Source organism: Anthonomus grandis, chromosome 2 (genome assembly GCF_022605725.1).
Source record: "Anthonomus grandis grandis chromosome 2, icAntGran1.3, whole genome shotgun sequence".
In the NCBI taxonomy this organism is placed as follows: domain Eukaryota; kingdom Metazoa; phylum Arthropoda; class Insecta; order Coleoptera; family Curculionidae; genus Anthonomus; species Anthonomus grandis.
This window is the reverse complement of record NC_065547.1, coordinates 28,750,414-28,767,909: the sequence shown is the minus strand read 5'-3', so window position 1 is coordinate 28,767,909 and position 17,496 is coordinate 28,750,414. Positions and strand designations below refer to the sequence as shown.

The following is a 17,496-nucleotide window of genomic DNA, read 5'->3' as shown; positions in this document are numbered from 1 at the left end:
TTCCCATAGGATTTGGATAAACCTTTTTTCTATAAAAGATAATAAATATCTAAACCGATTTCAGATGGTTGCAAACCTCTACGAACGAAAGTTTTTTAGCAAAAAATTGAATTGATAGATGTACAAAACAAAGATTAAAAAATTTTTTGGTAAAAAATTATTGAATTGTTAGAGATCAAATACAAAGTAATTTCTGGGTATATATGGTATCGTGGTCGTACAAGCAAATCCCTTTAAGTCCACTTTTTGACGAACTTGAGTTTTTCGTACCACTAAGTCCGCGCGATGATTTCTCATCAAGTCAACAATCATTTAAGTCCATTTTCCCCATACTTTAAAAGATCTAGGCCACATGTATTTGCCTAAGTCCAAAATATTTTAATTTTGAACAAAAAAAATCAGTTATGTGCACTTAAGCGATTTTTATTAGGAGCATGAGACAAGTTTAAGCAGGAAAAAACCTGTAAGTCCATTTAGGTAAATATTTACGCGTACTTGTGTTATTTTATTTGCCGGCAGTTTACATTATTTTGTTGTTTGTGGCGGTTGGTCAGTATGTCTTCCAGAGGAAAAAAACTTGTGTTTATGGCGTGTAATAATACACTAAACCAGAGAAGTAGTAGTGATGAAAACTCTATTAGTTATAATAGAATAATAGGCTCTAACGTGTCCAGGTTTTATGAAAAGGTTGGGGAACAGCGCGATGCTACACCGAAAGGTAAGTAGATAGAACTTCTTAAATTTTGGATATTTAGAGTTAAAATGCATTTTACAGTTACAGCAAATTATTATCTGTTTCATTTTTATTAGATTTTTATTCGCTAGTTTTAAACTGTGTAGGGACTTCAGTTTTTTTTCTGTTTGTGGTATTCGTAGGTAAATGGACTTAAGTTTTTCTTCCTGTTTGTGGTACTAGTAGCTTAACGGACTTAAGTTTTTTTCTAAGTTTTAGATAAAAATATAGAAATTGAAAGAGGGTCTGAGGTGGGAAATTTAAATGTATCAGAACCGTCTGTTGATCACGTGTCTCAGCATTCCTTCAATGAAGACGATTTAGCCTTAATTGAAGATAGTGATGACTCGATCCTAGATCCAGACTTTAATGAAACAGATGATTCAAATGACGGTAAGATTTTTAGTTGTCACAGAAAAATTAGAAAATGCCTTAATTGCCTTACTTCTATTTTTTTGTAGAGCTTGGAAATGACACACAGCTTAAAAGATGTAAAGAAAGTCAACCTAAAAAGTGGAAAAGAGCTGTGGCGAAAAAAAGAAGACGCGAGGGACTTGATTATGTGACTAACAACAAACAGCCGCCAGCCAAGAAACCTCAAGCCATTAACTGTGAAAAGTGTCGTTTTAAATGTCAGACAAAATTTTTAGAAGAGGAAAGGCAAACTTTGTGTTTAACGTATTGGAGAATGAATAATTTTACACGGCAAAAAGATTTTATTCTTGCAAATGTCACAAGCTCTTCTCCAGAGAGAAGAAGACAGAGAAATGGAAATAAGGCTCCTAGAAGTAATTCTAAACAGTACTATTTTACAAAAGATAAAAACAAACTAAGAGTTTGTTTTTATCTTTGATTTTATTTTTTTTATCTTTGTTATTATTTTTGAAAACTCTTAGTATAAGTGCTGATGTTGTAAAAAATGCATTTTGTTATAAAGGCTCTTCTGGCGTCTATGTCGGTGAAGACAGACGTGGCAAATCGGTACGCAAGAACAAAACCAGGCCAGAACTTCTTGCCGATGTAGAAAGGCACATTCAAAGTTTTCCGACCGTACCATCCGATTATTCCCGAAAGTCAACTAAAAAGGAATACTTGGACAGCAAATTATCAATAGCTAAGATGTACAACCTTTATGAGGAAAAATGTAAAACAGAAAAAAAAGAAGCTGTATCGTTCATAACGTATAAAAGGTATTTTGGTTCCAAATTTAATTTATCCTTTTTTCACCCTAAAAAAGACCTTTGTCAAACTTGTGAAAAACATGAGAAAGGTGATGAGAGTCAGACCGATATTGAAAAATTTGAAAGACATGAAAGTCGTAAAAGGGATTGCTACTCTGCCAAAGAAAAGGACAAAATATGCGCTCTTAACGACCCGACATTTATTTCAGCAACTTTTGATTTGCAGTCAGTCCTTCAAATACCCTGCTCCGACGTAAGCCCCATGTACTACTCAAGAAAACTATGTGTTTTCAACTTTACTATTTATAACTCGGCCTTTAAATGATGCCAACTGTTATTGCTGGACTGAGATTAACGGAAAACGAGGAAGTTCAGAAATAGGCACTTGTTTGTTTGAATACTTAACACAACTGCCTCTGCATGTAAATCGGGTGTCACTCTGGTCCGATACATGTGGAGGACAGAACCGCAACCAACATGTTGCAGCTTTACTGCTTTATTTAGTGCAGGTTACGCACCTTCAAGTTATTCAAAATAATTTTATGGAAAGTGGGCATTTCTACATGGAGGTGGACTCCATGCATAGCTCAATTGAACATGCAAAGAAATATGTACCAGTTTACACAATTCAAGATTGGCTTAATATTTTTAGACTCCCCAGATCAAACAGAAATAAAAACAAAAAAAGTCAACCATACAATGTCCAAGAATTAAAATTTAATGACTTCTATGATCTAAAGGCTTTGTCTGTAAAAATACTTCGAAATAAGAGTAAAGATACAGAAGGAAACACAGTCAATTGGTTACTAATCAAATCATTACGTTACTCAAAAGACAAGCCAGGCATAATTGAATTTAAATACATGCATTCTGACCCTTATAAGTATATTAATGTTTTTGGAAGGGGGAAAATCCCAACTTTTCCGAAGGTCTTAAAACCATTATACAGCAAGCAACTGCCAATCACTGAAAAGAAGAAAGAGGATCTTCTAAAACTGTGCCATAACAATATAATTCCGGCCGAATTCCATGGATGGTACAATTCTTTGCCAACATCCACAAATGTTGAACAAACACCAGAACACTTGGTCGAATCAGACAGTAGTGATGATGACGATGATTTACCATTAATCACTTATGTCCAACAAAATAAATAAATTTATCAGAAAAAAAATGTAAGTCCAACCTGTATGTAAAAAACGTAAAATAAAAAAAAACTTAGATAATATAGGTGTTTTACTGATAAATAATCATTAAAAAAAAAGCTAACAAATCATATCTACAGCTTTAAAATATCACATATTCAAAAACAATTTTTACAGGCAAATTAAAATCTTTTTTTCCATTTTTCTCACAATTCACTTTTATGGACTTATACGATTTTGCTTGTACGCCCACGGTATGGTCACTCTTCCAGGAGACAATAGTCAATATTTTCCAGAAAGGTCCAATCAAAATTTACGTTATTACGACTGGTTGGATTATTACCAGGATGCCTAAAAAGAATATCCTAGGTTTCATTAATTTTATTTAAGGAGAATTTACATAGACCTCGTTCGTAACAGTGTGTGGTGTAAGTTAAAATTCTTTTGGAAATTTAAGCCAGGAATTTGTGTATGTTGTTAGAAGCAGTTAAGTTTTTACCCACTGAGATGCCTAACAATACAATTCTTTACGCTCTTTGGTGTATTTTTTTTATTTTGTTTTATTACATGACGGGGAATGCATTTACGCACAAACTCACACGCACAAGGCACTCCAGGACAGTGTGGGGCTCGGTGAAGCCACTACCCACTAAAGAATTTAATATTTTTTTGCCAAAAAACTTTCGTTTGTAGAGATTTCCAAACATCTGAAATGGGTTTAGATATTTATTATTAATAACATAAAAAAGTTTCATTCGAATCTCTTGGGAGTTTTGGAAGTTATAGTCGTTTATATTTTTCTACATCTAACAATTCAATAATTTTTTATCAAAAAACTGTCATTTGTAGAGGTTTGCAACGATCTGAAATCGGTTTACATATTTATTATTAACAACATAAAAAAGTTTTATTCGAATCCTTTGGGAGTTTTGGAAGTTATAGTCGTTTATATTTTTCAACATCTAACAATTCAATAATTTTTTATTAAGAAATATTCGTTTGTAGAGGTTTGCAACCATCTGAAATCGGTTTAGATATTTATTATCTTTTATAGAAAAAAGGTTTATCCAAATCCTATGGGAATTTTTGAAAATTTGAGTTAGAGTCTTTTTCATTTCTTTAACATTTGACTTTTTAATTAATTTTCTCAACAAAACATTGATTTGTAGAGGTTTGAGACCATCGTAAGCCGATTTAGGTATTCATTGTTAATATCTGGACAAAAAATTATTAAAATCCCTTGGGAATTTCAGGAGATACAGGCATTATATTGATTAAATAACAGGGAGCGCGGACTATAAATTAGTTGCTGACAACCGACCTATGCTGCGTTCTCGATTTTGGTTGCTAGATATCGATCGGACGCTAGCTTCACACACTTTGGGCGCTTTTCAGAATTCACCGGTAGATACACCGGGTTGCACCGGCAATAACCGAGGCGTTTCAGAATTAACCCGGTACAAAAAATTCCACGTTTCAAAATTAACCGGTGAAATCAGCTGGTTGCGACCGAAGAGGTATCGGATTAACCGGGATTTTTAAGTGGAATCTCGGTCAAATAGATTCTTCCCAGGATTCCTAACCTAGTTTTGCATTTTTCGGCTTAGTTTTGTTAAATTTGTTGTTGATTAATTTTCATTTTGATTTTTTGTGGATATTTTAACTTTATTTTGATGGTCAAATGAGAAAGTAATAGTAAAAGAATTACGTACAAATTTAGTACACTTTTTTTTTCAATTTTGTTTGTTTATTGGTGCCGACCTTAGAACATTGAATACATTACACATGGCATTCAATGTTCTAAGGTGCCGACTATAAAAGCCACAAGCTGATAGCAACAGAAACTGAGACCCTTACAATGGAAATGGGTCGTTTTTGTTTGGTTTTTAGTTTCTTAAACATCACAACAGTGGCAACCTTTCAATGTTTTCATGGAAAATGCTACCATAGTTTGTTTGGTTTGCTTTGAAAAATTTTAAAATATAAACAAACAGAAATCGATATTATTAAAGCTGCAAACTATCAGAAAAATTCTAGGAAAATCAACCGAATCGTTTCCGAATGTTTAAGTAACCGAACGGCAACCTGAGATCTACCGAATTTTTTTTTTGATTAACGGGTTAATTCAACCGGTGAATTCTGAAAAGTGCCCATACCATATCATAACATAACCTCAACAATTAACTGAATTAACCTAAATTTTTAAATTAAAAAATTAATCATAATATAAAGTTGTGAGACTTTATATTATAGAAAATATAAAGCCAAAATTGAAACTTATAATTTATACGCTGGTATACCCATATGAGATATGTTAATCAGCCGTAAGTTAGTTTTCTCATGTCTAAACTGCCTAAAACGTACCTATTCAAATGTTAGTCTCTCCCGACTGAAACGTCACATAATCTAAGTGTTTTAATAATTGCAGGCTCCCCTTACTGAAAATTACATAAAAAAACTAAAAATGAACCTCCCAAACCACAGACCAGATCCTGTAATATTCAAGCTTGACAGTCCAGAATTTCACTCACTATTCACAGATGAACTGAAAACCCTAATAAAATTATTTGAGAAGTATGATTATGAAATCCGGGTAGCAGGAGGCGCAGTGCGCGACCTACTTATGGGCAAGAGCCCCAAAGATTTGGATTTTGCCACCACAGCGACACCCACTGAAATGAAAAAGATGTTTGAGACAGAAGAGGTTCGGATGATTAACATGAATGGAGAAAAACATGGCACAATAACCCCAAGGATAAATGATAAGGCGAACTATGAAATAACTACTTTAAGGATTGATGTAGTAACTGATGGAAGACATGCTGAAGTGCAGTTTACTAAAGATTGGCAACTTGATGCATTGAGGAGAGATTTAACCATAAATTCAATGTTTTTAGGTTTTGATGGAACTGTTTATGATTATTTTTTTGGATATGATGATTTGCAAAAGAGGAGAGTTGCTTTTGTGGGTGATCCAGTAGCAAGAATCCAGGAAGACTATCTCAGGATATTAAGGTATTTTAGGTTTTATGGAAGAATATCATTAGAAAGAAACAAACATGAGGAAGAAACTTTAACAGCAATTAAGGATAATGGTTCAGGATTAGAAAGGATTGCCGGTGAGAGAATATGGACTGAACTAAAAAAGATACTTGAAGGGAATTTTGCAGGTGATCTGATGCAAGTCATTGTGCAGTGTGGCTTGTCTAAATATATTGGTAAGAGTTTTTGAATATGTGAATTCCCTGGACATGAGTTTTAAAGATATATACATTTCAAATATATTCTTGTTAACCTACATTTGGTTAATAATTAATTTATTAATTAGTAGTGGTTTCTGATGAATTAACTCTTGGGTAATAAAGCTGGTAATTGTATCAGAATTTATTTTTTTGTAGAGGTTTTGTTTTAAAATCAATGAACACAGTCAGCATTCAACAAAACAAAAAGAATTGGAATTCTGCTTGGCTTGGAAAAGTCTTGTGAAAGTAGTTACATTTATTAGACATATTTTTTCTAACAAAATTGAAATTGCTATCCAAGTTCATCTGGTCCAGGTCTCATTATGATAAGCTTCAATAGACTTAAGTAACTTTGAAGATTGGCGTTTAAGAAATATCTCTTAATCGCTGACTTTCAAAACATAAGTAACATTAATAATTCTAATAATTCTAAAAAAAATTGGCCAAAATTAAATTATTGCAAGCAATCATCTGACAAACTCAATCATTTCAGCCTCTTCACTGCTATCACATTACCTACATTTGTTGCACAAGTTATCACATTACCAACATGGGTATTCTAATATGGCTATTCCTATTGACATAAATTATTACTAACACTTTATTAGCCCCCTAGGAAAACTTTTCACTTTAAAGTGCCTAAATATGATATCATTCTCTTGCACAAAATCAAAGGTAATAATAGGGTATGACATGGTGCTATTTAGCATTAACTATATTGCACCTGTGTTGGCTAAGATTTTTAATCTTTGCTAGGAAATAGGTTATTTTCATGGAATATTTCCAGCCATATGGAAAATTGCATTGGTAAGACCTTTTCTCAAAGCAGTAAGGGTTACTTCATTGAATGAGCTTAGACCTATAAGCATTCTTTATTATTCATTATATCAATCCTTGAGAAAAATACTAAAGAAGCTCAATCTACATTCATCTTTATGCTGATGACACTCAGCTCAGTGGCTGATCCAGAGCTCACTTTTGGGAGGGAATTTTTTTTTCACAATAGGTTAATGTAATTGTAACAATTCAATGTACTTGACTTTATAATATGAGTATGAGTGAGTTGCATAGCTTTTGAGAGAAGGCTTTTCACCCATTTCCTTTCTTTGAATCTGCCTCTCCTCACCTTCTGTTTGCATTTAGGCCTGAGGATGCAAATCTAGGACTGGGTGCTGTAAATAGAGTACTGGCAGCTATTAGGGTTTAGTCATCTAGGCATGGTTTAAACATCTAGGCATGGTGTACACCCTCCCTTGCATTAAGCAACTGCATGTTTACTTGATGATTGAATCTGAGTCCATCAAAGCCAAATTTAATCTCTTTAATTCTTCCTACAATCATATAAATGGACAAATTATTTTATATATATTTCAATGTTTATTAATTTCCAATCACTTCTTGAAGAAGTTCTATGGAATTAGAATGAATATACCCATTTAAATATTTACTTCATTAACCCATTAAATATTTATTGGTTGAATCTCTTATTTTACCTCAGTTGACTTCTGTGTGGCATATTAAAAATAATAAATGACATATCTTGGAAATTAGGGGTCACAAAACATTGAAATTTTGTATAAGTTTCTTTAGAAATAAGTAATAAAATCCATTTTTAAAAAATAATCGATACCATTATAATATGTATTTCAATTTTAGGATACACCATATATTAATTTCGACATAAATAGTTAAGAATGTTCATAATCATTTTCAAGTAGGTATATTTTTTAATAGTAAAGTTCATTTTGGAATGCTTGTTGCCCTGGTTTTCCAGCCTTGGCTCATGTTTTTTGCTGCCCTTCCTCATCTTTCTCTGCCTATTGCACAAATTGTACCTTTATTAATGTAATTGATATAGTGAATTATTACCCTATATTTTCTTTGTTTCTAGCTATTATATGTTTTTAGGGTTTAATAACATATTTTCTAATTAATTATAATTGGGAAAGTTTTTATTCTTGTTTTAGTTGTAATTAGGTTAGTATGTTTTAACGGTCTGAGCAGCACATGCGCGCTAGCCCGTGTATGTGTTATAGGTTGTTTTTATAATCGCAGTTCAGTCCGCAGACAACCAGATTTCTTATTCCTTCCTACCATGGTATTGAAAGTTTGAAAACTATTTTGTATATAGAGCAGTTGTTTTATTCATACCAATTATTAATTGATTATTGACCATCGGTCTCAGTTCAAAATCTACCCAGGGCTTCTACAATAAATGATGCTGTCCTTACTATACTTTTAATTTTGAACCCACTAATACATATGTATATGTTTTAATGTTTATGTAATGGTTTGACATTATTATTGTATAATTATTTCTTTAATGATATATTTCATAGAAGAACAGGAAATTCTGACTTGCTTTATAAAATTAACTTTTGTGTTCCCTTCTACATCAATTTTTTTCATGTCATAAAATATTGTTGGGCCATGTACTGTGATATGAACATTTCAGCAAGGATTTATTTAATATACACCATATTAATTATCTACTAATTATAAATTGTGTTTTGCTCATTGGCAAAATATAATAATCAATAGAACTGTTTTGATTTAGAGATGTGTCACTCATTTCTTTTGACATGTAAGTTTTTTCTCTAAATTTCTGTGTGATTCCATAAAATTACCCAGTTATTTTAATTTCACCAATTTTTTTAGGTTTACCAAGAAACCCAAACATAAAAGAGCTTGAGAGAGTCTGGACCCAAAGTGGTCACCTAAATATGAATGCCATAACCCTAGTCTCTTCCCTTTTAAATACTGTTGAGGATTCACTCAATTTACATGCAAGACTAAAATTATCTGCATTTGAAAGAGATTTGACAACATTTATTATTGAGCATAGAGAACCAAAATTGCATCCTAAACCCTTACTGCCTTATCAACAGCTGGTTGTTAAGTCCAAGTCAAAACCCAATGTTATAAGGCAGTATGTAATAGAGGTGCTTAAATATAACAATTCACCATATTTGGAAGAGTTTGAAAAGTGGGAAATTCCAAGTTTCCCCATAAATGGAACCATGTTAAAGGAAAATGGAGTGGATACAGGGAGAATTATGGGTCTGATGATGCATGAGCTAAAGAATATTTGGGCAGATAGTGAATTTCAGTTAAGCACTAGTGAAATTTTAGATAATATTTCTATGGTGAAAGCAAAATTGGCAGAGGGAAAGAAGAATAAATAAATTTTACTAAAACAATGGCTTTTTATTCCTATTCCCAGTAAAGATCTTGACGTTAAAGTGTTTGAGATGCCAGAGAACTAAAATACTTTTGCTAGGATTGTGTACTAGTCTTGTGCCTAAGTAAACTCCTAAAAACTTAATATCATCTATTGGATGGGCCAGTTTGCTTATATGATATATCCTTTAAAGGAAACATGAGCATCTAGTCTATCAACTTTGAGTGCATACAATAAATCAACAATATGATCCAAGACTCCTTGTGCTGTAATATATAGAATCTTAGCATTGACAACTTCATTTTGAAATTCACATTTACAAAGTGTTTCAATTAAGTTCTTAAAAGGACTTTTGTATAATATTCCTGAGATGAATTTGGAAAAAAATAAATATATCTTAATAAAAAAAAAATTTTTATTTCTATATTTACAATTTAAAAAAATTAAGCAATCTTCTTCCTTTTCTTCTTAAATCCCTCAAACTGCATAGCAGCAAGGGGATTATTTTTTTTAGCCTTGATTTTTGATGCAATATTTGAAGACTGATAATCTCTTTTCCTCTTATTCTTCTTACCTATGCCTGACAGATTTTTTAATGTGGGAGGCACAATATATTCAGGTACATTTGACAAATGCCTTTGCACCTTAACAGTATGTAATGCCTTGTCATGCCTTAAAACTTGCAAATCTGCTGGGTTGTCTTCAAAGTAACTTTTCAGCTTTTGACAATTGAATATTTCCTGTTTGATTTCCTTCAGTCTGGCTTCTCTTACAGCAATTTTAGTTACAGCTCGCCAAGCATCTTTTGCCCTATATTTAAATGACTCTACCTCTTCTAATTTAAACTGATAGGACTTAAATAAGGAGACTGAATCATCTTGTCCTTGTTTTAGTTTATTTTCAATTTTTTCTAGCAAGGGAAGCTCCTTCATACTGACAAAAGATAACACACTGCCCTGGTTATTACCTCTAGCAGTGCGACCTGCCCTATGGATATAAGATTGCACATCCAAGGGAAAGTCAAAGTTGATTACATTTGATACACACTGGAAATCTATGCCCCTTGACACCCCACTGTTTTTGTCCTTATTTCTTTTGAACCTCTTTGTTGGTTCAGGGGCTGATTCTGTTCCAGGGGATTCTAAGGATTTTTCATCTGAAGCTACTATAATATCATAGACTCCTTGATTAAACTGATTTACTGAGTGGCATCGGATTGCTGAGGGCAACTCTGAGTTCATTACACAAGTTCTTACACCAAACTGTTCCAGATACAATCTGATTTTATAACATTTATCTACAGTATTGACAAATATAATAGTTTTCCCTCTAATTAGATGTAACTTGAGTAAAGTGCATAATATGGTGGCTTTGTCAATTTCCTCTGCCTTAAGATGGTAGTGCGTCAATTGGCTTGAAGGGGCAAGCTCTGGCTCTTCTAGTTTCAAAGTTACTGGGTTGTGTAGAACAATCTGTTTTAAGCTTTTTACATCTTCACTGAGAGTGGCTGAGGCTAGTATAGCTTGATAGACACTAGGCAAGTGGTCTAGAAGCTGTTTAATTTCAGCTTCATAGCCAAAAGAGAATACTAAATCCGCCTCATCAATAACAAGAATCTCTAAGCACTTTTTTAGGTTAATATTACCAGCTAGTATATGTTGAAGACACCTTGCCGGGGTAGCTACAATAATGTCAGGTTTCTCAGTGAGCAATGGTTTCTGAATAGTTAAATCTTCTTGTGGAGCAATATCAAGGCATTTTACTTCTCGAGAGCACTTTATGGTTAAATCTTTTAAGACTTTACATATTTGGTTGCACAGTTCTTTGCTGGGTGCCAGGATTAGTGCCTTCGTTTCTTGATGTGTTGTGGTCTGTTTGAAATTTAGAATTTTCTGAATCACGGGGACGGCGAAAGCGGCAGTTTTTCCTGATCCAGTCCGGGCCCGAATTAAGACATCTTTACCTTCCAGCACTAGCGGAATCACTTTTTCTTGTATTAGAGTCGGAACTGCCCAGCCGAGTTTCGCTATGGCTTTTAATATGCGGTCATCTAACTCCATTTCGTGGAAATTTAGGGGTTTTTCTTCTTGGTCTTCGTCCATGACGCCTTTTTTGAGAGGTTTACTGTGTATTTATTAGTAAAGAATAAAGATTTTAAGACAAAAATAAAATTGTTTGTGAAACATGAAAAACATTAAAAAGTGAGGTTAGAAGGCCACGTGAGTTTGACAGTGACAAGCTACGGGCGTTGATTGAATATTTGGGAAGATACGCAACCTTATGGGCTAAAGCGTGACCGCAAATATGCGTGAAAAATAGATGGCGATTCTCTCCAGTATGCGCGAAAATAATTTCGTCCGTCGCTTCTCATTAGTAATCGGCCGATCATCCGAGTCGTGTGGGAGAGTTTTTGCACAGGTTCGTGTTTGCCGTATTGCAATTTGGTAGTTGTTAAAAAATTTTCTTGGATATCATAATCACAAATAGATAGATATATGTAAATGTGTTTAGTTTGTGAGACGATGGCTCCTTTAGGCAAAATTAATCAGTGTGCGTATATTAATTAAGACTTTGATTTATAACAACCTAATATGGGAATCTCAAAATCTTATTAGAAAATCTTTAAAAAAATCTAATTATAAACCTCACAGAAAATTATCTATTTTATCTACAAAAATCAATCCGAACTCTTAAAAATACTGTCTCTTCATGTCTATGAGAGCCATTTTCTCTTTTTCTTTTTTTTACTTTAAGAAAATTTTAAATCAATATATTATGTTTATGGTCTTTAGTGTTTTAAGTATTTTCAATAATTGTTTTCATGATGAAATTAATTCATGAAAAAGATAAAAATAAAGCCTAAAAAGCCTTTAAAGTTATTGAGAAATTGGTTATAGTACGAATGGTAGCTTTCCTAATTAAAAAAAGTAACATATTAAATGAATGTCGAGTAATGTTTTCATTCCTGGAGAGATTATATTTGAGCTTGAAGAAGGTCACTTTGCTGCAGCGGTATTCTGCGACTTCTCTAAAGACTTTGACTGTGTCAACCATGGAATATTGCTCGGTAAGCTTTCTAGATATGGGTTTAGGGGAGTTGCTCTAGAATGATTAAAATTTTGTTTTGTTAGACAGAAAAAAGTTTGTTTGGCCAAATGGCAGTTTGTCTGAACTTTGTGTAGTAAGCAGGGTTCGTTTCTCGGTCCTATTTTATTTCTATTGTATATAAATGACCTGGCGTTTCTCCAGATAAGAGGATTCTTCACTATTTTTGCAGATGACACCATTATCTTATGGGCAGACAATAATAAAAGCACATTAACAAAAACAATTTCTAAAGATTTATTAATGATTAAACAGTGATTTGATGCTAATTTGTTGTCTTTAAACATAGATAAGACTAAATTGTTAAGTTTTTATGTTCAGAGCAGTTCATGATTCACAAGAAAGAATTGGAAGTGAATAATTTTAACAGATTTTTTCGAATTGTTATCGATCATAAACGTAAGTTTTATGGAAAAATGTCAGGAGGCAAAAACTGGCTAGACGGCTGGCTATGTTATGCTGTTAGAGTGGTTTTAAACAAACTGAGATTGATATCTGCAAAAACGGTCTATTTTTTTTGTCGAAAGTTGGAACTTACTTTCATACAAAAATACCTACAGTATAGAATAACATTTTGGAGTTGCATTAGTAAACGGCTTTTTGACTCGATGTTTGTTTTTAAGAAACGAGCCATTAAATATATGTGTCATAAATCTCCACAGGACATGCAGACCCCTATTTAAAGATACTTTCCTTGTGTTGCTTGTTTATTGTTGAGTCTGCTTGCCTAATATACAAAAAATATAAATTGTATCTTCAAAATAATGGCTCCTTAAAACATTATAATATCTGAAAAAAATACAATATTCCAATGCCCATCCCGAAAAGTGAACTAACAATTCTCTTATTTACTTGAGCATAAAAATTTTTAATCATTTTCCAAGTGTCATAAAAGTCTTTAGAAGTTCTCCTCGCTTTAAAAAGTTCTTAACGAAACTTCTTAAAAGCAAGTATTTTTATAGCATTAGATTTTTTTTAAGATAGTTAGGAACAGGCCAATAGTATATAATTAGTTTTTAGTAAAGATGTAAAGGTTAGAATTTGTGATGTTACTCTAAAAAATTTTTAAGTCGTCTTGCTTTGAAATTGAAAATACATTTTGTGTTTATACTAGTATGTTGAACCCACTATTGTGTATTGTTTTTAAATTATGTGTTAGTAATATGTCGATTAATGTGCCTACTTTATATCATAGAAGTACCATGTCAACAAGTAGGTACCAATATTTATGAATAAAGTATGTTTTGATTTTTTTGAAATTCGAAATTATATTTAAAAGAGAGAGAGGTATATAATATCTAATAGGGATGATTCCAACTACTCACTAGAAATTACCTCGTTGAAAAAGTAATTCTTGTTGTAAAAGGGTTATTCAAAACTGCAAGTGGCCAACATGGAGTCGACAAGAAGAAAAAAAGTTGATTATGACTCTCTAAAGAAGGATTTAAGAGTTATTAAACGTCGTATTTAAAAGTTAAAGATGTTAACTTTTTCTAGTTTTAAGAACTAGTAATTAAGTGTTTCCCTGTATTGCAAATTAAAGTGTGGCCTATTTTCGATATTTTATAGTGTTGTTACACCCTTATTCAAAACATTTCAACCCTTATTCAAACATTCATACATTACTTAACCACCACATTTATCTAGTTATTTATGCGAGATCACAGCGCATTTAAATATCGGTAATAACAAAATAAATAAAAGCGCTGTTATCATCATCGCCCTTGTCTTAAAAAAATAACAAAACGGCCGGGCGCCCAAAGATTCCCGCGTCGTTAAACTGCAAATGGTCAATATAGCGCCGACAAAGAAAAACAAAGTGGATGATGGCTCTTTAAAGACAGAATGTCGTATTTTAAATTTTAAAGGTGTCATCGTATAGGCGAGAAAAAGTGGTCACAATAATTTATTCATTTAATAAATACTTTTGTCATATATTTTGAAATAACGCCAGAAAAAAGTAAAATGATTTTGCCAAATTTCAGTTTTTTGCAAAATTTAGGAAGTATTTAGATTTTATTATAAAAGGACACTATATTGCTCAACTTTCCTCTAATTATACCACCTCTATTGACGTCCTGTATAACCGTGATGCGGGGTCTTTAAACAAAATGTTTTTTTTTTGTTACTAGGTATCTTTTTATAGTTTTAAGTATAGTTGTAACAACTGGTAATATAGAATTTTCCTGTGTCGCTTAAAACTTAAAATGTGGCCTATTTTCAATTTCTATTAACATCCTCACTCACAACCCCTTACTTTACAGATGTCACTACGCTGCACAATTTTTCAGATATTGAATCACATGACAAAATGGGTTACTTTTTACAAAAAATTATTGATCAAGAAGGTGTATTATGATCGGTATTAAGTCTTATATGAATTATTTCAATTATTCTTTATAATATTTACGTGAAACCTACTTATATCTTAAAATTTGTTCCACATATTTTTTGTATATTAGTTTTTAGTTAATTAAGTGCAACAAGCTTTTTATTTAAAAACTTGACCCTCTTGAACACAAAATGAAGGAAACAATGTTTGTTGGAATTATAACTTTTATTAAACTTTGTTGGTAATTTTGTAAAAATAGCTTTTTATATATATTTTTGTATTAATTTTTGTCTCAAAAACATATTTTGGTAAGTAATTATTTGTTTATAAAATTTAACTTTTAAGAAATTTCAATATGCCTCCACCCTTAAGTATATCACTTATCACTTGACCACCACATAAATGACACCGTGTTGTATGTTCAAAAAAAATAATAAAAACATAATTGGCAGCATCATCCCATATCTTAAAAAAATATCCAACACGGCCGCGTAACCGGAGATTCCAGCGTCGTTGAAAACCTGACTCAAAGAAGCCAAAAGCCAAGTCCACACAGCTAAAATAAATCGTTCCTAGATATGACGCTTCGCGGCAGCACCACACGGTGCACGAAACTGAACGGCAATCCGATAGTCGACCGGGTACACTTTTTAACACAGGATTGCGTATCTTCCCAAATATTCAATCAACGCTAATACCATGAAAATCCTGATATTCATTTAACTTTTTGCTTGTATTTACTTAACAAATTCAGTTAAAAACACTTATTTTCTTTCTATTTTTACTATTACTTTTTTAAGTTTTACTTTCCTTCCATGTACAGTGTTTCCACATCCACATTAATAGGTACAACCATATATAAGAATCAAAATATAGATGATTTTATGAGGGTTTGTAATTATAAAGAGTTTATAAAGAAAAAAATATATTATTCTGTCAACAACTCGATATGTTATTCTATTATAAACAACACAGACGGACAATTCACAATAATTCGGTTTTGAGAAACTGAACCAAATACCTTTAAATAAAGATGGTGATACATTATTCACGTATTAAATAAGGAGAAAGATACATCGCCTGTTGCAGACGATATACCCAAGCGTCGTTTACAAATCGTCAAAAACTAGGCAATCCGCTATACTCACACGTCAAATGTCAACTTCATTACCGCTATTTAATATATTTTTTGTTGGCAACACTAAAAATTTTCGGAGTGACCAACATCAAAAGCACACAACCACTATAAAAATGGCGGCCACCATGCAGTGGTCATTTTTGGGTATCGTGGCCATATGCATTAGCAGTCCAGGTATATTTTTAAGTTCGTGAGTTGACGACGCTGACGTTTGACGTGTGAGTATAGCGGATTGCCTAGTTTTTGACGATTTTTAAACGACGCTTGGGTATATCGTCTGCAACAGGCGATGTAGCTTCATCCTTATTTAATACGTGCATAATGTAACACCATCCTTATTTAAACGTATTTGGTTCACCTTTTCTCAAAACCGAATTATTGTAAATTGTGTGTCTGTGTTATTTATGATAGAATAATATATAGAGTTGTTTATTTTTACTATATAAACCCTTGCTAATAACAAACCCTCATAAAATCATCTATATTTTGATTTTTATAGATGGTTGCACCTATTAATGTAGAAATACCTTACATAGAAGGGAAAGTAAAAGTCGTAATAGTAAAAATAGAAAGAAAATAAAATTGTTTTTAACTAAATTTGTTAAGTAATATAATAAAAAAATATTTTAAAGTGCATGCATCTATCTCAAGTTAATTGAAATTTTGTTTCATTTTAAATGAGGATTACTTTCTTCTATAAACTTTTACGAAATTCTTACAGAAGTACTAGAAAAATCACAGATCTAAGGCAACTATCCTAAATTCTTAACTAAATGTTACTTTCTATTTTGTATTTGTAAACATAACCTCTCAAAAACTTTAATTGTTTTATTTCCCTACAATTGGCACAACTGACATTTGTCAGAGTGACCAACATCGAAAAGACACAATCACGCAAAATGGCAGCCCCCTAGTAGTGGTCATTTACTTTTCATTGAATTGGCAGTCCAGGTATATTTATTAAGTTCGTGGATATACGAGAGCGTGTCGTCGACAAATCGATAAAAACTAGGCAATTCGCAAGACACTCACGATTGTACATTTTATTTGGAATCAGTCATCGAATATTCGTGTCTAATCGTAATTTTAGAATCCCAATGCAGGTATATTTATTAAGTTCATGCCACGAAAACGTACAAATGTTTAGACTCTGACAGCTATTAAACATGACGTCATTCCAGCGCAAGAATATTATGACGTAAGGTTAAGATATCGTAGGGCAACCAAAGCCATATTTTAGCGAGTAAGCGCCTATAACATGGGCGAAGTTAGAGCCTTAAAAATGGGGGGGCTAAAGCCCCCATCCAGGGGCAGAGTTACACGGAGAGGTGAGGGGGTGGCCATTAAAGAAAAGTCCGCCAGGCGCCGCCGGAGGTAACAAATTTTTTGGTGGGCACCTTCATTTTCACTTATGAGCCGTTAAAATTATTAAAAAAAAA

At 32.7% G+C, this 17,496-nt stretch overlaps 2 protein-coding genes across 3 annotated transcripts; one reads left to right on the top strand and one right to left on the bottom strand.

Moving 5' to 3' along the window:
- The first annotated feature begins 5,168 nt into the window (after positions 1-5,168).
- On the top strand, positions 5,169-9,501 carry LOC126750394 (CCA tRNA nucleotidyltransferase 1, mitochondrial). Of its 2 annotated transcripts, none has more exons than XM_050460011.1 (3): positions 5,169-5,433; positions 5,488-6,277; positions 8,960-9,501. In XM_050460011.1, the coding sequence occupies exons 1-3, from the start codon at positions 5,371-5,373 to the stop codon at positions 9,484-9,486; spliced, it is 1,380 nt and encodes a 459-aa protein (XP_050315968.1). In that variant the 5' UTR covers positions 5,169-5,370; the 3' UTR covers positions 9,487-9,501. The 2 variants fall into 2 exon arrangements, with proteins under 2 accessions (XP_050315968.1, XP_050315970.1); XM_050460013.1 differs by having other exon boundaries at positions 5,172-5,383.
- Positions 9,502-9,879: 378 nt separating this feature from the next.
- On the bottom strand, positions 9,880-11,713 carry LOC126750393 (probable ATP-dependent RNA helicase DDX56). Its single transcript, XM_050460010.1, has one exon. It carries the CDS (start codon positions 11,582-11,584, stop codon positions 9,926-9,928), a length of 1,659 nt encoding a protein of 552 aa, XP_050315967.1. The 5' UTR covers positions 11,585-11,713; the 3' UTR covers positions 9,880-9,925.
- Positions 11,714-17,496: the final 5,783 nt, after the last annotated feature.